A 23,292-nucleotide genomic window follows, 5' to 3' on the forward strand; every position below is an offset into this window, starting at 1 on the left:
TGACAGGCTGCATCACTGCCTGGTATGGGAACTGTATTCCCCTCAATCACAGGACCCTGCAGAGAGTGGTGCAAACAGCCCAGCGCATCTGTAGGTGTGAACTTCCCACTATTCAGAACATTTACAAAGACAGGTGTGTAAAAGGAGGATCATTGGGGACCCGAGTCACCCCAACCACAAACCGTTCCAGCTGCTACCATCCGCATAAAAGCCAGGACCAACAGGCTCCGGGACAGCTTCTTCCACCAGGCCATCAGACCGATTAATCCATGCTGATACAATTGTATTTCTATGTTAGATTGACTATCCTGTTGTACATACTATTTATTATAAATTACTATAAATTGCACATTTAGACGGAGACATAACGTAGAGATTTTTTACTCCTCTTGTATATGAAGGATGTAAGAAATAAAGTCAATTCAATTCAATTCAGATGGAGTGGTCAGCCAGTACCTTTCCCCAGTATGGAAATGGCTAATACGATAGGGCCTCAACTGTGCTTGGCCCAAAATGTCAACCATTTATCCCCTTCCATGGATGCTGTCTACTTTGCTGAGTTCCTCCAGCATTTTGTGTGTGTTGCTCGAGCTTGCCCGCATCAGCAGAATCTCGTGTGTTTAAATATCCCTCCTGCCTTCTTCACTCGCATACCTCTGTTATGCTGCCATCTTCAGGTACCCTTGAACTTGTACACCAAGATCTGTCTGGTCTTCAATACTCCCTGAAATAGCACAGCATCTATATCCCCCAACAACCTGAACCCTGACTCGAGAGGAGATAAAACGTCCCTTGACCCTGCATCAAAAAACAACAGGGGAATTCCCCTTTGGGTTTCTTGCCCATTTCACCCTTCTGTCAATGTCATTAAAACATATTATCTGATCATTAGCATGCTGCTCTTTCTTTAAGCTTGTGCCGGGTGGAGATACGACTCTACCAAAGGAGGTGTAAGGCATTCCTTCCCTTCACTAGGCTGTAGGTCAGCCTTGGGCAAGGTGTAGCACCTGATTAGCCCTTCGCCCCCTGCCTCCCCCCCCCCCACACACCCCAATCAGGGTCACTTGAAGCCATGGAAGTGGCCAATGCATATCACAGGTCCTGGTTATGTGACCACTGACGCCAGGCAGACAATCTCTGAAGAATACTGGTAATGGCTGGGGTCACCCATCTTATAAAGACACTGCCCAGAAGAAGGCAATGGTAGAAAGACCATGATCGCCCATGTCATACAACATGGCACATGATGAGGATGATGATAATGATGATGTGGGCAGAAGATACAAAAGTTTGAAAACATTTATCACCTGGCTTAAGGACAGCTTCTATCCTGTTGATATAAGAAGACTGAAAGAACCTCTTCTACAATAACAGTGAACTCTTAAATCTCCCAATCATGACCCTTGAACCTTAGTTGTCAACCTGCATGGCACGTTCTCGGTACTATAACATATTCTGTGTTTCTTTTTTCATTTTGCATGATGTACTTATGTTCAGACTCAAAGTTAAGTTTATTGTCACGTACACAGATGTAATCAGCAAACTCTTGCAGCAGTATCACAGACACATAGCATCAGAGACAAGAAAAACATAAATTTAACATAATATAGAAGAACGAACACAAAGCAGGTACGTCCATTTTAGTGTAAAGTGGTTATAGTTGTTACTAAACTGTAGTGATTAGGGTTGTGCTGGTCGGGTCCAGAACCAAATGGTTGACGGGAAGTGCCTGTTCCTGAACCTGGTGATATAGACCAGGTTTCTGCTCCTCCTATCCCATGGTTGCTGCGAGGAGATGGCATGGTCCAGATGCTGGGGATCCTTGATGATGGATGTTCTTGAGGCAGCACCTCCTGCAGATGCTACTGATGGTGGGGAGGGATATGCCTGCAATGTCTTGGGCTGAGTCCACTGCTCTCTTCTTTCGAATTGCCCTACCAGACCACGATGGACACTTTCAACAGTACACCTGACTGTACAAAGATCTGTCTGGAGGCACGCAGACAACAGCATTCCACTGTACCTCGGCACATCTGACAATTAAAAAACAATTATCAATGACAATCAGTAGCCACGTTTCCAAATCCTGTTTGGAAAGATTCCACGGATCCCAGTGAGAAAGGAGGCGCGGGGCTGGATTCATGAGCGAGACCCATTATATATTGTGTTTGGGACGGAGATGTTTTAGAACAGCCTTCAGGATACTCACGGGAGCCGGTTTTCCACACCATCCCTCCATTCAGCGAGCGTTCATGTTGCCATGGTAATCCATGGCCCTGTGACCCGGAAACGATCTGCTCTGGTCGCCATGGCGCAGGCCGGTGGCGGCGGCGGCGATCTTCGCCGTGTTGATGCCGACCCGGAGTTCAACCTGGCTGGATGCGCGGCGGCGCTGGAAGTGGCACTGGGGGGCGGAGAGGCCGGCTGCATCTGGTTCAAGGAGAGCAAGGGGCGCAACCTGAGGTCCCGCGACTGGATCGCCCCCCGAGGGGCCCTACGCAAACTCTATCCGCAGGGTCAGGTGGGCGATTAGATCGGGGGACAGGCGAGGCCGGGGCCGGGGCCGGGGCCGGGGCAGGCGGCGGCGGTGGTGGGGGTCCCATATGAGAATAAGGTATGGGTCGCGAGGGGAACAGAGATTCCGTTGGGGTTTTGGGGATACATGGTGACTTGGGGTGGGGTATCTTCCTGCATAATCCCTGCCCATGCAGAGAAAACCTTTCCTGGTTACTTCAAACTAGGTGACTCTGTTTCATTTGCTGGCTCCCCGTCAAACCGATTTGATGTATGCTGTGAAGCAGACTTACCAAATCCGCCAAACGGTGAAGCTCTGGTTTATTATTGTCATGCGGACCAAGATACGGTGAAAAGTTTGTCGTGCATGATGTTCATACAGAATAAGCCATTATACAGTGCATCGATCTAGACTAAGGTAAAACAATAACGATGCAGAATGAAGTGTAAAAGCTGCTGAAAAAAATGTAGTGCACGATAAAGTGCAAGATCATAATTTGAGAGGCAGAGTCCATCTTATCGTTCAAGAGTCTGATAAGTGGGATGGAAGCTGTCCTTGAGCCTGGTAGTACAAAGATAGGTGGAGGGGCCGGTAGTGCTGAGGAAACAGAGAGTCTGCAGAGAGATTTGGATAGATTGGAAGAAAGGGCAAAGAAGTGGCAAATGAAACACAATGTTGGAAAGTGTATGGTTATGCACTTTGGCAGAAGAAATAAACGGGCAGACTATTATTTAAATGGGGAGAGAATTCAAAGTTCTGAGATGCAACGGGACTTGGGAGTCCTCGTGCAGGATTCCCTTAAAGTTAACCTCCAGGTTGAGTCGGTAGTGAAGAAGGCGAATGCAATGTTGGCATTCATTTCTGGAGGAATAGAGTATAGGAGCAGGGATGTGATGTTGAGGCTCTATAAGGCACTGGTAAGACCTCACTTGGAGTACTGTGGGCAGTTTTGGGCTCCTTATTTAAGAAAGGATGTGCGGACGTTGGAGAGGGTACAGAGAAGATACACTAGAATGATTCTGGGAATGAGAACGTTAACATATGAGGAACGTTTGTCCGCTCTTGGACTGTATTCCTGGGAGTTTAGAAGAATGAGGGGGAACCTCATAGAAACATTTCGAGTGTTGAAAGGTATAGACAGAGTGGATGTGGCAAAGTTGTTTCCCATGATGGGGGAGTCTAGTACGAGAGGGCATGACTTCAGGATTGAAGGGCGCCCATTCAGAACAGATGCAAAGAAATTTTTTTGGCCAGAGGGTGGTGAATCTATGGAATTTATTGCCACAGGCGGCAGTGGAGGCCAAGTCATTGGGTGTATTTAAGGCAGAGATTGATAGGTATCTGAGTAGCCAGGGCATCAGAGGTTATGGTGAGAAGGCGGGGGAGTGGGACTAAATGGGAGAATGGATCAGCTCATGATAAAGTGGCAGAGCATACCCGATGGGCCGAATGGCCGACTCCTGCTCCTTTGTCTTATGGTCTTTCAGGTTTTCGTATTTTCTGCCAGATGTGAGGGGGAGAAGAGAGAATGTCGAGGCTGAGTGGAGACTTTGATTATGCTGGCTGCTTTACTGAGGCAGCAAGAAGTATAGACAGAGTCAAAAGAAAGGAGGTTGGTTCCTGTGATGTGCTGAGCTGTGTCCAAAACTCTGCAGCTTCTAGCAGTCAACGTGCATAACAGTTGCCATACCAGGCTATTATTTATCCAGACAGAATGCTTAATGTGGTGAATTGATTAAAAATTGGGACGAGTCAATGGGGACATGCTGAATTTCTTTCATCTTCTGAGGAAATAGAAGTTTTGGTGATCTTTCTTCATAGTGAAGTAGTTGGACTCAGCCAAGCTATTGGTGATGTTCACACCAAGGACCTTGAACCTCTCAACCTCAACACCATTGATGTAAACGGAAGCATGTGCACCATCCCCCTTTCTGAAGTCAAAGACAAGCTCTTTAGTTGAGGAGACACCATGTCACTAAGCTACACACATCAAAGTTGCTGGTGAACGCAGCAGGCCAGGCAGCATCTGTAGGAAGAGGTGCAGTCGACGTTTCAGGCCGAGACCCTTCGTCAGGACCCTCTCTATCTCCTTCCTGTACTCCAACCTCATTGGTATTTGAGGTTTCTGATTATTTTGAAACATTTGCTCCTTTGAAATTAGCCTTATTATTTGATAGCAATCTCAAGCACGTTTTAGGGTTAGTTTGAAGCACATTACCTGCTCCCAAACAAGTGGAGGGGTAGGAAAAGTAAATGAGAAGTGGTGCATACGTTTGGGTTCAGGTGTAAAAACATATTCCGTTTGGTACAATGGCTGTTCTGAATGGTCCTTGTGAAATTAGCTTTCTTTTTTTGGTGTGAATAACCATTAAAGTTTTGTTTTAAAAATTAATAATCAGCTGAAATAGCTCCATTGGCTGGGACATTAGACTGAAATCTAATTCAGTCTTGGGTTTCGGCAGCATGGGTGTGCATTCTGAGGTGGCGTGGTAGTATAGCGGTTAGTGTAACGCTATTGCGGCAGGGGTGTGTGGGGAATCCAGGGAGGGGTAGCTCACTCACCTTTGGCCCTCACAGGACACTCAGCTCTCACCTATGGCTCCAGGTAGATGTTTGCATGTGACAGCGGTCATACCTTGTTGGTATACCACTTGGCTTTGTGGAGGTCAAGGGACATGCTGAGGCGCAGAAGGAATCAAAATCAGGTTTATTATCACCAGCATGAGTCGTGAAATTTGTTAATTTACAGCAGCAGTTCAATGCAATACATAATATGGAAGAAAAAAAAGAATAAAATAAATAAATCAGTTAGAGTGTACATATATTGAATGGATTAAAAATCATGCAAAAAACATAAAATAATATGTATTTAAAAAGTGAGGTAGTGTCCCAAGGTTCAATGTCCATTTAGGAATCAGGTGGCAGAGGGGAAGAAGCTGTTCCTGAATCGCTGAGTGTGTGCCTTCAGGCTTCTGTACCTCCTACCTGATGGTAACAGTGAGAAAAGGGCATGCCCTGGGTGCTGGAGGTCCTTAATAATGGATGCTGCCTTTCTGAGACACTGCTCCCTAAAGATGTCCTGGGTACTTTGTAGGCTAGTACCCAAGATGGAGCCAAGTAAATTTACAGCCCTCTGCAGCTCCTTTCGGTCCTGTGCAGTAGCCCCCCACCCCCCCATACCAGACAGTGATGAAGCAAATCATGGTCATCTGCTACAACCGAAGAGAACCCCAGTTCATGATGACCATTGTACCACCAGACCCGGATTTCCGAGGCCAAGAGAGTGGAACTGCCACAGTGCAACAGCTTTTCCACTTTAAAAGCTCTCCCGTAAAGGTCTCCTGCTGGATACGACAGGCAGCCAGTGACCACAGTTCAATTTTGTCACTATCTTTAAGGAGTTTGTACATTCTCTCCGTGACCACATGGGTTTCCTCTGGGTGCTAGAGTTTCCTCCTACATTCCAACTATGTACAGGTTGGTAGGTTAATTGGGTGGCGTGGCCTCATTGAGCCCAAAGGGCCTGTTACCCTGCTGTATCGCAGAATAAAAAATAAATAAATAATCCCTTACACGTACAAAATAAAATTGTAAGCAACCGATGTTTTTAAATTCTTTTAGGTTCCTGAAGATGTCATAGAAAGACTGCTGTCTGAGTATGGTCGTCGCCTGTACATACACAGCTGTGCACAGACGGGAGCTGGGGCTATAATTCACTTGGACCATCCTGCCCTTTTTAAGCAGGTTCTGAACAATCTTCCGCTCTACACAAAGCCTCTGAAGAACGTACTGCCAAAGAAGAAATGTGTGATTCTGAACTGTGCACCTTTGCAGGGCAGTAGGGGCCCTGAATCGCTGACAATTAATCACTTGCGAGCTATCCTCCTGGCAGACCATTCAGCTGAAGTGTTAAGGCAACAAGGGTAAGTTTTACTTGAGCTAACTATATGAGTATTTTCCTTTAAGAAAATCAATTCTATGAATTGGAGTCAATGCCCTTGCATTCACTGTACACTTTACTGGTTTGAGTTTTACTTTTTGGCTTCAGTTATGTCGTGCACACAGTGCCAAATCTTCGGCAAAATGCTGCAGCCTGCAACTTCCTGAAATCGCTAGGTGTCAACTGGACTTCATCCCAACAAACTGCTTTGGACAATGGAAGAGTTTCTGACTTGGAGAAGATTCTTTCAGAGTCAACTTACACGCAGCATGGGCAGTTGGAGGCCGCTCCAGATCAGACACGTAACGTGCTGCCAAAAGGTGTGCACTGCAAGGTGCACCTAAGTCAGTTCGTAAAGGAGAAGGCGCTAGAAGGTTATGATGCAAATTTGGATGTGGCTCTGGGTAGGTCTGCATTACGAAGCCAGGCATCTGTGCTTTCTTTTACTTTTGTGTTAAGTTGTTCAGGTGGTGTCTAAGGCAGAAATATTTTCCTATTTCAAGGCATGGAAGTACTGGGAAGGTATATTGGAATATTATTTTTACTTTCAAACAAAGATGCTTAAGAGATTGGAATCAGGTTTATTTTCACTGACATATATCATGAAATTTGTTGTTTTGCAGCAACAGTACAGTGCAATACATAGAAAATATTGTCACTTAACTATATAGATGTATATAACATATATAACCATATAATGTATATAGAATTGAGACAACGTTTCTCCGAACCAGGGTGTAAAGCACAGTAGTACACATAACACACAGTAACTTATGAAGGTAAGGATAAAACCTATAGATGGATCTCACATAAATATCAAACTAAAGTCCGTAAATTAAATATTGTAAGGAACGGAACAGAGTAACCAGTGACACTTTGAATACGATGCAGCCAGCAGTTCAGAAGCCAAACTGTTTCCCATCCTGACCATTCTTGTTTTTATGCATCGGAGTCTCCTGTCTGATGGTAGAAAGTCAAAGAGGATGCTGGATGGATGGGTGGGATCCTTAATAATACTGAAGACTCTACGTATGTAGCGCTCCCAGCAAATGTCCCCGATGGATGATAGCGAGACGCCTATGATCCTCTCGGCTGTCCTCACAGTCCTTCGCAGGGAATTCCGATCTGGTGCTCAGCTGCTTCCATACCAAATGGAGGTACTTATCAGGATGCTGTCAGTGGTGCTCCTGTAAAAAGCAATTAAGATGGGGAGGGGGAGAGCTTTGCTTGGTGCAATCTACTTAGGAAGTGGAGGCGCAGCTGTGCCGCCTTGTTCAGGGACCTGGTGAGGTCATCCGAGGTGTGAACTGCCAGGAACTTGGTGCACTTAACTCACTCTCTCACTCACTCACACTCACACACACACACACACACACTCTCTCTCTCTCTCTCTCTCTTTCTCTTCTCTTTCTCTCTTTCTCTCTCTCTCTCTCTTCTCTCCCCCCCCCCATATATTTGCGGGGGGATGGTTCATCTCCATCTTCCCGAGGTCCACAATGACTTCCAATCCATCAGCCACTCCACTTCCTCTCTCTACTCCATCTCGTCATCGTTGTTGATGAGGCCAACCACTTGTATCATCCACAAACAATAATAATGGTTTGAGCTAAATCCTGTGACACAGTCATGATTTCTGAAACTTCTGGTTATTGCCCCCTCCCCATCACCATTCCCTATTCCCCTCTCTCACCTTATCGCCTCACCTGCCCATCAACTCCTCTTGGTGCTCATCCCCCTTCCCCATCTTCCATGGCCTTCTGTCCTCTCCTGTCAGATTACGCCTCTCCAGCCCCTTATCTCTCTAAGCAATCAACTTCCTGGCTCTTTACTTCACCCCTCCCCCTCTCCTGGTTTCACCTATCACCTGCCATCTTGTACCTCTTCCTCCCCACTCACTGCTTTCTTACTCCAACTTCTCTTCCTTTCCGGTTCTGATAAAGGATCTTGGCCCAAAACATCGACTCTTTTCTGTAGACAGTGCCTGACTTGCTGAGTTCCTCCCGCATTTTGTGTGTGTGGCTTTGGGTTTCCAGCATCTGCAGATTTTTTTGTGTTTGTGAAAAGAAGTCCCTTTCTCATCCCTCCACCCACTCACACACTGACAGACTTCCAACCCCAGGGCAGGTCACTTCTCGGCCTCTCATCCTTGGGCCTGGATTCTCAGACTTGCCGATCATTGATTCCATTATGCTGATTATTCTATAGGCATCCGTTAGTCTCATGAGACCATGGATTTGCGCCTTGGAAGGTTGCCAGGGCGCAGGCCTGGGCAAGGTTGTATGGAAGACCAGCAGTTGCCCATGCTGCAAGTCTCCCCACTCCACGCCACTGATGTCGTCCAAGGGAAGGACATTAGGACCCATACAGCTTGGCACCAGTGTCGTCGCAGAGCAATGTGTGATTAAGTGCCATGTTCAAGGACACACACGTTGCCTCAGCCAAGGCTCGAACTAGCGACCTTCAGATCACTAGACGAACACTGTAACCACTTGGCCATGCGCCAGCACTATTATTAATCTATAGATTTATTGAGTATGTCCGCTAGAAAATGAATGTCAGAGTTGTATATGGTGACATATATGTACTTAGAGAATAAATTTACTTTGAACTTTGAACTTGGATCACAAGTTTCACCTTCAAAGGTAAACCCTGGGACTTGCTGATCACAGGTTTGACCTTTGGGCCTCGACTTCCAGATTCGCACAGACGTCCAACCCCAGTGAGCCGGGCTCTCGTGGCACTACTTTAAATACACAAGAGTATGTAACACAGACGAGCTGTTAGTGGGACTTAAAGGAAGAAATCTGACATAATTTATTTAAATGGACAGGTTTTTTTCCCTAGTGCAATCCATTAAAATAAAGTCAAAAAAGTAAAATAAAGGGGAATTAACTCGATGAGATGTGGTAGAATAAATGAGCAGAGGATTGCACACGATGCTGTTTAGTAAATTGATTCAGCCATAAGTATTGCTCTTATTTGTCTTTCCTGCTTATTTCCGGCTGTTGTATGTATCAGTTAGTTATGTCATGACATTTAGAGGAAGAACAGAAGCCTTTTCCGGGACAGCATTTATCCCATGCCAATGTCACTGAAACAAAGTATCTGATCAGTTACTTTCTTGATGTTCCCAAACTGTTTCCATTCTTTGCAACAGTGAGCCACAGTTTGGATTCACCAAAATAATTGGAGATCTTGTGAAAGATACCTTGTAACTAAAGTTCCTATTTTTCTCCATAAGATGTAGGAGCAAATTAGGCCATTTGGCCCATCATATCTATTCTGCCATTCTATCAGGGCTGATTTTTTATCCTCCTCAACCCCATTCTCCTGCCTTCTCCCCGTAACCTTTGACACCCTAATCAATAACCTATTGACCTCTGCTTTAAATATACCCATTGACTGGTCTCCAAATCCATCTGTGGCAATGAATTCCACAGGTGCACCACCCTCTCGAAATAAATTCCTCCTCACTTCTGTCTTAAAGGGATGCCCTTCTGTTCTGAGGCCTTGCCTTCTAGTCCTAGACACCCCCACAATAGGAAACATCCTGTCCATGTCCACTCTATCTAGGCCTTTCAATATTCGATTGGTAAGATTTGATAGATTCACACTCCATGGAATATTAATATTACCTCATATTATGGAATGGCTATCTTAAATCTCATTGATATTACTGTATCTGTTAAAAATGAATTTTGTTTGCATCAGACTGAAGTAATTTTTTTAATTTGGCTCAGATATAAACTTTAAGAATTGCAGACGACAGGACTTAAATCCTGATGCAAAGCACCACCGAGGTTGAAAAGAAAATTGACTTTAATGTGTGTTACACATTAATGTGTAGGTGTGGTCCAGAGCTATTAAGACGAGGGCAAGCGGTTTCAGAATTTTAGGTCCTGGGAAAAAGCATGAAAAGTTTTGATGTGAAGAGTGTCGTTGAGTTTGAGAGCAATAAGCAGCTGGTGGAACTCAGTGGACCAAGCAGCATCTGTAGGGGCAAAGGAATGTCTGATATTTCAAACTGTGACCTTCCGTCAGGACATTCCTGATGCAGGATCGCACCCCAAAATGTCATTTATCTCTTTGACACCACAGATGCTGCTTAATCTGCAGAGTTCTTCCAGCAGTCTTTTTCTCTTGCTCCAAATTTCAGCATTGGTGGTCTCTTTTGTCTTCAGCACATTTTTGGGATTATCTATGGGAAATAAAAGGTTCCAAGAACCAAAGAAAAGTAGTTGGCTGCAGTAGGAAGATGCTGGAGTTGAGAGATTATCAGAAAACAAGTCTTTCGCACTCAGCAGATGTGGAATCATTCATCCACATCTACATCAGTTCATCAGATGAACTGAACACACTGATGAGGGAGAGGGAGAAGTGGAGAGTCTGTCATCGTGCCCGACGCCGGCTCCCTAGGCCTGAGTCGACGTAGTAGTAGTAGTAGATGTGGAAGGAAAAACCCTTCAGGGCAGGTTATTTTTTTAACCGACCTTTTTAATGCTGTGGACCAATACCATTAAGCAAGGGGTTCATGTTCCCTAGGTTAGGAACCCCTTCTTTGGGATCTTAGGCATAAAACTTTAGGGGCGCTACAGTGCATAGCGGTTAGCGTAAAATTACTACGTCGTCAGCAAGCCGGGTTCAGTTCTGCTGCTGAATGTAAGGGTCTGCACATTCTCCCTGTGACAGTGTGAAGCCAGGTGCTGTGGCTCCAATCACGTTCCAAAGATGTGCGGTTAGGATTATTGAGTTGTGGGCATGCTATGTTGGTGCCGGAAGCATGGTGACACTTGTGGGCTTTCTCCAGTAAATCCCCTATTTTGGTCGTGGACACAAATGATGCATTTCACTCTGTTTCATTTTAGAATACTATGCAAAAGTCTTAGGCACATATATATAGCAAGGGTGCTTAAGACTTTTGCACAGAACTGTAGCAATTTTATGTATTGCACTGTGCTGCTGCGACAAAAAGCAACAAGTTTCATGACATTTCAGTGATTCTGATATTGTGGATTGAGAGTGGGAAGGGTGCCAGGAACAGGAGAATCATGGTTGGGAAAAGGAGAAGGGAGAGAGGAGAGAGGAGGGAGCGGGAAGCACCTGGGAAACATTCTGAGATGATCAATAAACCAATTGCTTGGAATCAAATGATCTTGCGTGGTGTCTTAGGGCTGAGTGTATCTGCACCCACTCTATACCCCACCCCAGCACTTCTTCTCTGCCACCTGTCCTGTACTCTTCCCTCAACTCAGCTCTTGCCATTCTCAATATCCTTTGCTCCCGCCAGAATTAGAAACTGGGTCTCCGCTCCACATTGACAAATATAGTACTATGTAAAAAGTCCTAAGCACCCTCGCTATAGGGACTCAGGTTTAACTCCACCACTGTCTGTAATCACATGGGTTTCTGCCAGCTCCTCCATTTTCCTCCCACATTCCAAAGACATACAGGCTAGTAGGTATATTGGTCACATGGGGGTAATTAGGCGGCACGAGCTTGTTGAACTAGAAGAACGTGTACCCATGGTGTATCTCTAAATAAAATACTAACCTCTCTCTCTCTGCAAATGCTGCCTGAGTATTTCCAATATTTTCCCACCATCTGTCAATTTTTGATTTTCAAGACCTTCATAAAGACAGGTAGTGTGCATTTGTAATGCAACATTTATCTTAACCTTCCCATTGCAACTACAACAAGAATAAAAGTTGAATTTTATCATCCAGAGTAGTTGCACATCAAATCTGGATTTAAGTTGGAATAATGATAAAGGTCATAAACACAGTCCTGAAAGAAGGGTGTCAGCCTGAAACTTCAACTGTTTATTCATTTCCACAGATGCTGCCTGACCTGTTGAGTGCCTCCAGCATCTTGTGTGTGTTGTTCCTAATGATTTAAGGTGGATTCTTTCAAAGTAGCAAGCTGAGGGAAAATATTGTTTCTAGGAATGAGGGTAGGTATTTGCTGTTTGGCATTATCAGATGTTAAACCAGAATAATTGCTTCTGCTTTATACAGTGAAAGAGGAAACCCTGAGACAGATAGCAGAGCTTCAGCACACAGTCTCACAGGTCAGTGTAAGCAAAGCTTACTTTCTAAATAAAAAGCAACATGTTTCAAAATGACATGCTCCCCTTTGATACTTGATTAAAATCTAGAAATTCATGCCTGAAGGAAGGCAGTGGGACAGTTATGACAGTAACTGCATCACTGTGTCATCTCTTTATGCTGCACCAAATCCCTCTGCATACCTGAGTGTCCCAGCCCATCAGTACTAAAATGCGGTTAGTGTTATTTTGTAAATTAAACTTGGTGAATTCGACAATGCTATCTTCAAAACCTTAGCAGATCTACCTAAGCATTAATACTACCAGATTTAACACCATAGCCACCCGGGCTGGTGGCATAGTGGCATCAGCACCAGACTCCGAGGCAAATGGTCACGGGTTCAAATCCAGCCGTTTCCTTGCATGCTTTCCATCTGTGCTGGATTGTGTGTCGAAAAAACAGTCAAATGCTGCCCGGTGTGCCACAAAGCATGAAAAGGAGCAACAATTTAGCAGCTTGTATTAAACTGGGCAGAGCAACAATACTCAAACCATTTTAGATCTCAGCCTGATACACAGTAGGGTGGAAGATCTCCATAGGAAGAGAGTGCCACCAGAGGTGACATTGGTGATGACAGATCTGTCAACTGATAGGATACCTTGCACTCCAGACCTGCAGAATAGATATGGTAGAGTAAAACATTATTTTTGGATTTTAATGATCAGTGATGAACACTGGGGAAGAGCCATGGGGGAAATTAGACTTTTAATCAATATAAATATAATGAATTGTTGGGATTTTGGAATATAGTACAGCACAGGGACTGACCCTTCATCCCGTAATGTTGTGCCAAACCAATTAGTAATCAAATGGCCAACTAAACTAATCCTTTTTGCCAATCTTCCATTTCCCTCACCATCAGACATTAAGGTTATTGTGCTGATAATAATGTCTCTTAAAAATCCCTAACGTATCTGCCTCCTACACCTCGCAGGCAGTCCATTCCAGGCACCCACCGTTCTCTGTGGGGTGGGGTGGGAAGACTTCTTTTTTGAACTTGTCCCCTCTCACCTTAAATGCATGCCCTTTGGCATTAGACATTTCAACCCTTGGAAAAAGATACTGTCTGTCTATGCCTCTCATAATCTTATAAACCTCTATCAGAACAAACCTCAGCCTCCGCTGCTCCAGAGAAAACATCACGTTTATCCAACCTCTCAGTAGAGCACAAGCCCTGTTATCTAGGCGGTATCCTGGTAAACCCCTTCCGCACCCTCTCCATCGACAGATGAAGATAATAGGAGCGGAATTAGACTATTTGGCCCATAGAGTCTGCTCCGCTGTTTCCCTCATAGCCCCAATCTCTTGCTTTCTCCCTGTATCCCGTCAGGCCCTAATTAATCAAGAACCTGTCAACCTCTGTCTTAAGGGGCACCAGAGCTGTATGCAATACTCCAGACACAACCTAACGAGAGTTTTATAAAGCTGCAAACATGGGGTAGTGGAGATAGCTTTGGCAGTAATATAGAGGATTGGAAGGGGATAAATTTCTCGCACCGTGTGTCAGAGATTGGGGATTTGAGATAACTTTTTCAAAGATGGACCACACACCAAGTGATGTTGTATCGTGCTATGATTAAAATAAAATCAAATTTACGATCTTTTTTTAAAGTAACTAATATGTGTTTGAAATCTCAGGAGGATCTGGACCAATGTATGGTGATTCATGTGGTGGGCTGTGAGGAAGAGTTTCAGCAGCAAAAGATCGATGTGCTCTGGCGGATTCTGAATCCTGAGATCAATCAAGTAACTCAGGTCAGTTCACTCCTGGGTGACGGGGGTCCTTAACAATGAGCATTGTGAAATGATCGTAAAAGTGTAAGGCACTCTGCTGTTCTAACCTGGTGTGTGCAAAAGCAGTTTGAAATATGTATTTAATCTGTAATTAATGGATTTACCACATGCAGCTAAAATATTTATAGTGTAGTTTTCATTTTTCCACAGCGACACCTTGTGTGTGGCCCAGTGAGAACAACTGGGGAACATTCACATATCAGTGCTGTTCAGTATTTTAAGTAAGTCGCCTCTGCAAATGAATGTCATTCTTTAATCTGTCTTCTGTCATACTTTCTAATTTGTTATCAAAAGTCTTTTAATACAGATATTTTCCACAATAAAATAAAGTTTGACCTAGTTCACAATGCATCTGAGATAAACAACCTCTGTGTGAGACACATTAAAAGTTCAAAGTAAATTTATTATCAAAGTACATATATGTCACCTTATACATTCCTGAGATATGTTTTCTCATGGGCATACTCAATAAATCTATAGAATAATAACCATAACAGAATTAAAGAAAATCCACTCAACTTGTGCATTCAACCAGAGTGACAACAAATTGTAAATACAAAAAGAAAGAAATAATAAAAGATAAGCAACAAATATCAGCAAATATGATCAGTGGTTATCTCATCACCATTAAAGCACTTCTTCTTTTCATTTTCATTAATCTTGGTTTACCTCACATAATAAAGTTCTAGCCCTGTATAAATTCCTTGTTTGCAGTAAAATGTAATTATTTCAATCATAAATCCATTAATAATTTGAAGGAAAATTAAATTGTAAAATTCAATGATTTTCTTTATAGATCTACCCTTACAATTGTAAACTTTTTGTCTAGATTTCGAAGGTCTCAAATGGAAGAAGCATCTGTGATGAAGTATGGAGACGCGGTGCAAGGTATGGATCCAGTAGTCAAGTATGTTATCCGGTAACTTTTGTTCACATCATCAGAGGCTTTGGCAACAAGATGTCTCAATGTTATTCTTACTGGACTACTGCTGGGAACAAAGATTAAGTTTGTTTGTGGGGATTGATTAAAATTATGCAGCATAATTTAAAAGTCTTCAGCTGGTTACGGCTGTAGGTAGCATGTCTGTACTCGCTGGAATTTAGAAAAATGAGGTGCAGGAGGGAATCTCATTGAAACCTATTGAATATTGAAAGGCCTCGATAGAGTGGCCGTGACAAGGATGTTTCCTATAGTGGGGGAAGTCTAGGACTAGAGGGCACAGCTTCAGAATATAAAGATATCCCTTTAGAACAGAGATGAGGAGGAATTTATTTTGCCAGAGGATGGTGAATCTGTGGAATTCACAGCAATTTTCACAGTATCAGTTTTTCTTGTTTACAGCCTTTTTGAAGTATATTTAACCTTTCCTCTCCATTTACCTGTCTAAATGTCGTTTAAATGTAGTAATTCTCTCTACACCTCTACTGCTTCCTCTGGCAGCTCATTCTGTATACTCTGCTCACTCTGGGTGGAAAAGGTTACCTCTCAGATTCCTTTCCTCTCTCGCCTCACCTCAAACTTGTGCCCTCTAAAAATTTCCCTAGCCTGAAAAAGATCATGACCACTCATCACTTTATGCGTGTCGTGATTTTATACAACTAAGGCAGGGGTTCCCAACCTATTTTTATGCCATGGACCAATACCATTAAGCAAGGGGTCTGTGGACCACAGGTTGGGAACCCCTGCTCTCAGGTCACCCACCCCTTAGCCTCCTATGCTCCAGGAAAGAAATCCCCAGCCTGTTCAATCTTACTATCTCTTCTTTCAGTTAGTCCTGACGAAGGGTCTTGGCCCGAAAAGTCAACTGTACCTCTTCCTATAGATGCTGCCTGACCTGCTGTGTTCACCAGCAATTTTTATGTGTGTTGCTGTTCAATCTTGCCGTTTAACTCCAGCCCTGGCAACATTCCTATATTACTTTTCTGTACCTTTTCCAGTATAACGACATCCTTCCAATACCCAGATACCCAGAAATGTACTCAATGCTCCTCGTACTCAGTGCCCTGACTGATGGAGGCAAATGTGCCAAAAACTTTCTTCACCATCCTGTAACAGTAGTACAGTGCAAAATGTAAAATATACTATAATATACTTTGTCCTCATTTTCAGGGAAATACCTAGGTCCTTCTTTAATATTTCAATACTGAAATATTCACTGTGAAAAGGAAAACATTGTACTGCATTTGACCAGTTCTTACAAGGTTTTTCATGTCTTTTGCTAGGTGGTTCATGGACTGAAATCATCAATAGCATGACTTCCGCTGTCATCAGGTTTGAACTGCTGGCAGTCACACACCGCAGTCCAGTAAGTAATTGGCATATTCCAAAGAATCAGGTTTACCATCACTGAAATATGTTGTGATGTTTTTTGTTTGTTTTGCAGCAGCAGTACAGTGCAATATGTAAAATATAAATTACAATAAGTAGTGTATATAAAAAATAAATAGTGCAAAAAAGAGCAAAAATAGTGAGTTCCACCGAGATGCAGCACTGAGCGTCATAGGAAGTCATTCCTGCCTGTGGCCATCAAACTTTACAATTCCTCCCTTGGAGGGTCAGACACCCTGAGCCAATAGGCTGGTCCTGGACTTATTTCCTGGCATAATTTACATATTACTATTTAATTATTTATGGTTTTATTACTATTTAATTATTTATGGTGCAACTGTAAGGAAAACCAATTTCCCTCAGGATCAATAAAGTATGACTATGAGTTGGTGTTATGGACGTTCAGAAATCTGATGGCGGAAGGGGAGAAGTTATTGCTAAATGTTGAGTGTGTCCTGTACCTCCACCATGATGGCAGTAATGAGAAGAGGGCGTGTCCTGGGAGATGGTGGTGGAAAGGCAATGAAAGTAGTATAGAAAATGGCAAAAAAACATCCTTTATTCCCATCTGTATTCTCATTCCTTGCTTCTTTGGCAAGACTTATGACCATAAGATACAGGAGCAGAATTAGGCCATTTGCCCATCAGGTCTACTCCATCATTTCATCATGCCTGATCCATTTTTCTTCTCAGTCCCAATCTCCTATCTTCTCCCGGTATCTCTTTATGTCTTGACTAATCAAGAATCTGCCAACCTCTGTCTTAAATATACCCAATGACTTGGCTTCCACATCTGCCTGTGGCAACAGATTCCACAGAAATTCCTCCTCACCTCTGTTCTAAAAGGATGCTCCTCTATTCTGAGGCTGTGTCCTCTGGTCTTAGACTCCCCCACCATAGGAAACATCCTCTCCACAGTCACTCTGTTGAGACCTTTCAACATTCGATAAGTTTCAATGAGGTCACCCCTCATTCTTCTGAATTCCACTAAGTACAGATCCAAAGCCATCAGACACGCCTCGTATGACGAGCCTTTCAATTCCAGCACAAACAACAGGAATTCTGCAGATGCTGGAAATTCGAGCAACACACATTTAGCCAGTCCTAACGAAGGGTCTCGGCCTGAAACGTCGACTGCACCTCTTCCTAGGGATGCTGCCTGGCCTGCTGCGTTCACCAGCAACTTTTATGTGTGTTGCTTTCAATTCCAGAATCATTTTCGTAAACCTCCTTTGAATCCTGTCTAATGTCAGCATATCCATTCTTAGATTAGATAAGAGGCCCAAAACTGCTCACATTACTCAAGTGAGGCCTCCCCAGTGCTTTATAAAGCTTCGGTGTTACATCTTTGCTTTCATATTCTAGTCCCCTTAAAACGAATGCTAACATCTCATTTGCCTTCCTCACCACTTGTGCCACTATTGTTCTGGGTCTTTATATTTAAAACAATTGGAGAATGGCACAGCTAAGATGGCCACCTGATACCAGCTCTCATAGGGAAGTCCCAGGCCTTGTGCTGTTATTTAGCAGAACCTTCAGTGGTAAAACATCAAGGGTCCCGTCACAAACACAGGTGAGGGTACAGAGGAGGGGAGATCTAACATCACAGTGTTCATCATTGAAAGGAGTTCAATTCAACACCTTAAATGTAAAAAAAAACAGTAAAAATACAGCACTAATATCACGAATTGTCTCTACACAAGTAATCCAATACAAATGGATTAAATAAACCAAGTACTGAGGAGGTCAGGAGGCATACAGTATGTAGGAAGAGGAGCTGAATTAACATTTCTGGTTAACAAATTGAAAAAAAGTTAAATGTTTTGAAGGCTAAAGAAGGAAGAAATAAAGAGCAAGTCTGTGTGAAGATAGACTGCAGGAGAATGACCAAGACAAAAGAGAATGGCAAAGAGATTGGGCTGAATCTGGGGCCACCGTCCTGAACCTATTTTAAGATACAACTTGAGAAATTGGTTTTATGTGGTGAGTGGGCTTGATATCCATTTTCCACTTCTCAATTCTTCTGTTTAATGCTATGCCCTTTTCAATAGCCAGTGACTATATTTCCCTTTGTTATTCTTGGGAGATTTGGGCTTCTTTTGCTTTAGCAGAATGTCAACCATTTGATTTTCCTTTAATAGCAAAATAAACTACTGAATAAACTACTTCAGGGAGCGGTGTCTCAGAAAGGCAGCGTCCATTGTTAGGGACCTCCAGCACCCAGGGCATGCCCTTTTCTCACTGTTACCATCAGGTAGGAGGTACAGAAGCCTGAAGGCACACACTCAGCGATTCAGGAACAGCTTTGTCCCCTGTGCCATCTGATTCCTACATGGACATTGAACCCTTGGACACTACCTCAGTTCTTTTTTTAATATATAGTATTTCTGTTTTTGCACATTTTTTAAATCTATTCAATATACATAATTGATTTACTTGTTTATTTTTTTTCACTCTTTTCTAGATTATGTATTGCATTGAACTGCTGTGGCTAAGTTAACAAATTTCATATCACACGCTGGTGATAATAAACCTGATTCTGATTCTGAACTGTTTGATTTCAAATCTGTAGAGACCAAGTATCAAATTGGTAAAGTAAAAGATGATTTGTAACAGAAATTCACTTCATCTCTCTTTCCTCAAACTCTCAACCCACTTGCTGATGAACTTTAGCTGAATTTAGACCTGACACAAGGAGTCAGTATTTCGACCAAAGGGACGAGGAGTGGAGCATTTGTCATGTACAACTGTGCCAGGCTTGCAACCTTGTTCGATCATTTCAACAGTTCTGTGGAGAAAGGTAACAGCTGCTCGTTTTTTTTATACATCTCTGAACATGTTCCCATTTCGTCTACCCCAGAATTGTAAGTGTACCTTTGTCAAAATCAGGAAACTTGTGTTTTTAAAAAAAACGGAGATTCAGCTGACAGTTCATCACAGCCATTGTCTGATCACGGAGGTAAAGCACTGGGGCTTGGAGTGGAACTGGGCGTAATGTACTGAGTAACACATACAAAATGCTGGAGGAACTCAGCAGTTCAGGTAGCACCTGTTAACAGTCCAAAGAGACCCTTCATCAGTCCTCTTGCTTCTAACCTCCAGTGAGTTCAGGCCCATTCATCAAATGCTGCACATACCTTAACCCTTTCATTCCCTGGATCTTTCTCATAAACCTCCTTTAGACCCTCTTCAATGTCGACACATTCTTTCTTGGATATTGGCCTCAAAACTGCTCGCAATACTTCAAGTGCAGTCTGAGCAATGCCTTATAAAGCTTCAGCTTTATATTCTTGCTTTTATATTCTAGTCCTCTCGAAATAAATTCAAACATTGTGTTTGCCTTCCTTACTGCTACTTCAACCTGCAAGTTGACCTTTGGGGAACCCTGCACCAGAATTTCCAAGTCCCTTTGCACTTCACAGACCATTCCTCTGAACACACACCATTCCTTGGTTTACTGGGGTGTAGAAGCTCAATTCTGTAAGTAAACCAGACCATCTGTCCAGTTACCTTTAATACGCTGGAGTATTATACACATGTGTAACTGAAATTAGTTTAAAGTTCAAAGTACAATTATTGTCAAGGTATGTATAAATTATACAACCTTGAGATTTGTCTGCTTACAGGCAGCCGTGAAGTAAGAAAGCTGAAAGAACCAAATTTTTTTAAAAAGACCAACACCCAATATGCAGAGAGAGGAAAAAACACAAATCAAGCAACAGCATTCAGAACCAAACCGAGTCCATAAACCTGGTGCAGTCCCATAGCCTCAGCCTCAGTTCATCACACAGTGGGGCAAATCGCCATGAAGCTCACAGATACGGAGCCTGGAGCAGCCGGAGTACTCTCATAGCCCCAGTGCTGCAAAAAGAGGAGTAAACATCGCGGAAGAGCAAGGAGAATCAGCCAAACCCTGCCTTTTCAGTCTATTTGGGCCAACGTTTCAACTTTCAAAAGCGCTCTGACTTTGCATCGGTCCTACACAGCTCGACCCTCAAGTCAGCCTCGCCTTTGCTCACCTCTTTATTTTGATGATAGTTTACCACAGTTAAAGTGCTGTTAATGAAGTGTTCAGTCGTATGATTCCTATGGTTGACAACAGGCATTAGGCAGGTTCACGTTAGAATAGTGGTTAGCTTGACACTTTTACAGCTCAGGGCACTGGAGTCAAATTAACCCAGACCAGTTTTCAAATCCCACCCTCTCCCCTCCAGCTCATCGCCTCAGCAGCTGGAGAAGTTAGGATCAGGTGAAGATATTTGGGATATCGGTTAGGATAGGTGGGTGCCAAATTAAAAAGCAGTTCTGATTCGCTTTGTAAATATGTTTATTATAAAATTTACCTGTAGAACAACCCATCCCTTTTGATCTTAACACACAGATTCAACAAGAACTGAACATATACTCAGTGGCCACTTTATTAGATACATCTGCGCATTAATACAAATATCTAATCAGCCAATCACGTGGCAACAACTCAGTGCATAAAAGCATGCAGACATGGTCAAGAGGTTCAGTTGTTGTTCGGACCAAACAACAGAATGGGGGAATAAATGTGATCTAAGTGACTTTGACCATGGTTGGTCCAGATGGGGTGATTTGAGTGACCCAGGAAACTACTGATCTCCTGGGATTTTCATACACAACAGTGTAGAGTTTACAGAGAATGGTGCAATAAAAAAACATCCAGTGAGCAGCATGTCTTTTTAATGGGAGAGGTCAGAGAATGATTCAAGCTGATAGGAAGGCGACAGTAACTCAAATAACCACGTGTTACAACAGTAGCCTGCAGAAGAGCATCTCTGAATGCACATGTCAAATCTTGAAGTGGCTGTACTACAGCAGCAGAAGACCATGAACGTACAGGTACCTGATAAAGTAGCTACTGACTGCAGAATCAGAATCAGGGTTTTTATCACTGACATAAGCTCTGAAGTTAGCTGTTATGTGGCAGCAGTACAGTGCCAGCCATAAAAATTACTGTAAGTTACAATAAGTAGTGCAAAAGAGGAATACCAAGGCAGCGTTTAGGGACTCCTGACCATTCAGAAATCTGACGGTCACCCAGGGGTAACTGAAAAGTTTTCCTTTCAACACTGAAACACATTTTCTTCTCTTTTTCAGGATTGTACCCACGTTTCCCAGAAACATCCCAGTTGAACTATTCTGCACTCCAGGAAGAGGTACAATATTTCTTTATAACTGACATGATTCATTCTGTTCTGGTGAGAATTAAAATGTGGCACTGCAGTTAGGAGCAAAAATTGATGCAAAAATAGTCACACTTGTGTACCGCAAGTTATTTCTTCATCCAGTTCATTTGCCCCAGTGAGGTCTTTCTTTTCTTTCTCTCTTTTTAAATCTTTTTATTAATTTTCAAAATTATAAACTCGATAACAAAGTTGGTACAAAGAGATTGGAATAATCTTAATCAGCATATACAAAAAGGATTTTAAGTAACGTAGGTATAATAGACTTCCAAACTCATAATGAAATTAGTCTTAAAAAAAGAGAAAAATATATAAACTAAGAAAAATCCCCAAAAGAAAAAGAAAAAAAACCCAAAAAAACAGAACAAAACAGGGCTAGACCAATATCTTGAATCTGACATGTTCAGTAATGTCGTCAACTCCACTCCTCTATTCATATAATTTAAGTTAAAAAAAAAAGATTCGGAAAGGGAGGTCTTTCAGTGCATATTAACTGATGGTGGGGTGGGAGTGAAGGAATGTTGGACACAAGGTCACTGAGCTTCTATTAGCTTCTCAAGGACTGACAGAATTGTTGTGATTAACAAAGGTCTTCAAACAGTGTCATAACCTCAATGGTCAACGACAAATTTATTGTCGAAGTCCATATATGTCACTATATACTACCCTGAGATTCATTTTTTTTACAGGCGTTCAAAGTTCAAAGATAAATTTATTATCGAAGTGCATTATGTCACCATATGTAACCCTGAGATTCATTTTCTTATGAGTATACTCAATAAATCCACAATAGAATAATAACTATTATAAAATCAGGCATTCACAGTAAAACAAAAGAATGCAATACTTCATGAAAAACTTCACCTGTGCAAAAGAAATCAAACGCACATACATACAGAAAACATGGGTTGTACAGTCTCTGAAAGTGAGTGCATGGATTGTGGAATCATTTTAGTGTTGGGTGAAGTTATTCACACTGGTTCAGGAGCCTGATGGCTGAAGATTATCAATTGACAAGATCACCAAATGGCTTTGAAGCTTGTAATCTGTTTTCGCTTGTGCAATTAAATATTCCACCTACAATTGAAATTTTATTTGAAAATGAATGATTGTCATGGATTCAGATCACTGCCCAAGCCTCTTACCTGCTTTGTCCCCACCTGCCTGATCTGGATACGCTCTGCCCAGAAGGCAGAACAAGCTGAGGTCTAGGTCTCTGATGGCCCGGTCCTTGGAGCCAACTGCTATCATAGCCTCAGAACCTTTTTCTTAATTCTAACCAGAAAAACTGTTCAAATGATTATAAACCTTCAAATAAATAATTGAACAAGAAAATAACCATCAAGCTCTTGAACCAGAGTGGATAACTTCACTCACCTCAACACTGAACTGATTGACTC

The 23,292-nt window shown here is 42.7% G+C and overlaps 2 protein-coding genes across 3 annotated transcripts in view; one reads left to right on the plus strand and one right to left on the minus strand.

Annotated features, from left to right (window-relative positions):
- Positions 1-2,289: 2,289 nt before the first annotated feature.
- The window catches only part of dalrd3 (DALR anticodon binding domain containing 3), a 34,277-nt gene continuing 13,274 nt past the window's right edge, over positions 2,290-23,292 (plus strand). For both annotated transcript variants that reach the window (XM_072280278.1, XM_072280279.1), the window contains exons 1-10: positions 2,290-2,521; positions 6,137-6,438; positions 6,564-6,859; positions 12,470-12,522; positions 14,198-14,314; positions 14,504-14,574; positions 15,183-15,241; positions 16,577-16,659; positions 19,356-19,482; positions 21,807-21,865. In XM_072280278.1, the coding sequence (XP_072136379.1) occupies positions 2,309-2,521; positions 6,137-6,438; positions 6,564-6,859; positions 12,470-12,522; positions 14,198-14,314; positions 14,504-14,574; positions 15,183-15,241; positions 16,577-16,659; positions 19,356-19,482; positions 21,807-21,865 (1,380 nt within the window). In that variant the 5' untranslated portion in view covers positions 2,290-2,308. The remainder of the gene's footprint in view (positions 2,522-6,136; positions 6,439-6,563; positions 6,860-12,469; positions 12,523-14,197; positions 14,315-14,503; positions 14,575-15,182; positions 15,242-16,576; positions 16,660-19,355; positions 19,483-21,806; positions 21,866-23,292) is intronic.
- wdr6 (WD repeat domain 6) overlaps positions 7,111-23,292 on the minus strand; it is an 82,006-nt gene continuing 65,824 nt past the window's right edge. The window contains exon 9 of the transcript XR_011889345.1: positions 7,111-7,642. The gene's annotated coding sequence lies outside the window, so the exon portion shown is untranslated. The remainder of the gene's footprint in view (positions 7,643-23,292) is intronic.

This window comes from Mobula birostris, chromosome 16 (assembly GCF_030028105.1).
Source record: "Mobula birostris isolate sMobBir1 chromosome 16, sMobBir1.hap1, whole genome shotgun sequence".
Lineage (NCBI taxonomy): Eukaryota > Metazoa > Chordata > Chondrichthyes > Myliobatiformes > Myliobatidae > Mobula > Mobula birostris.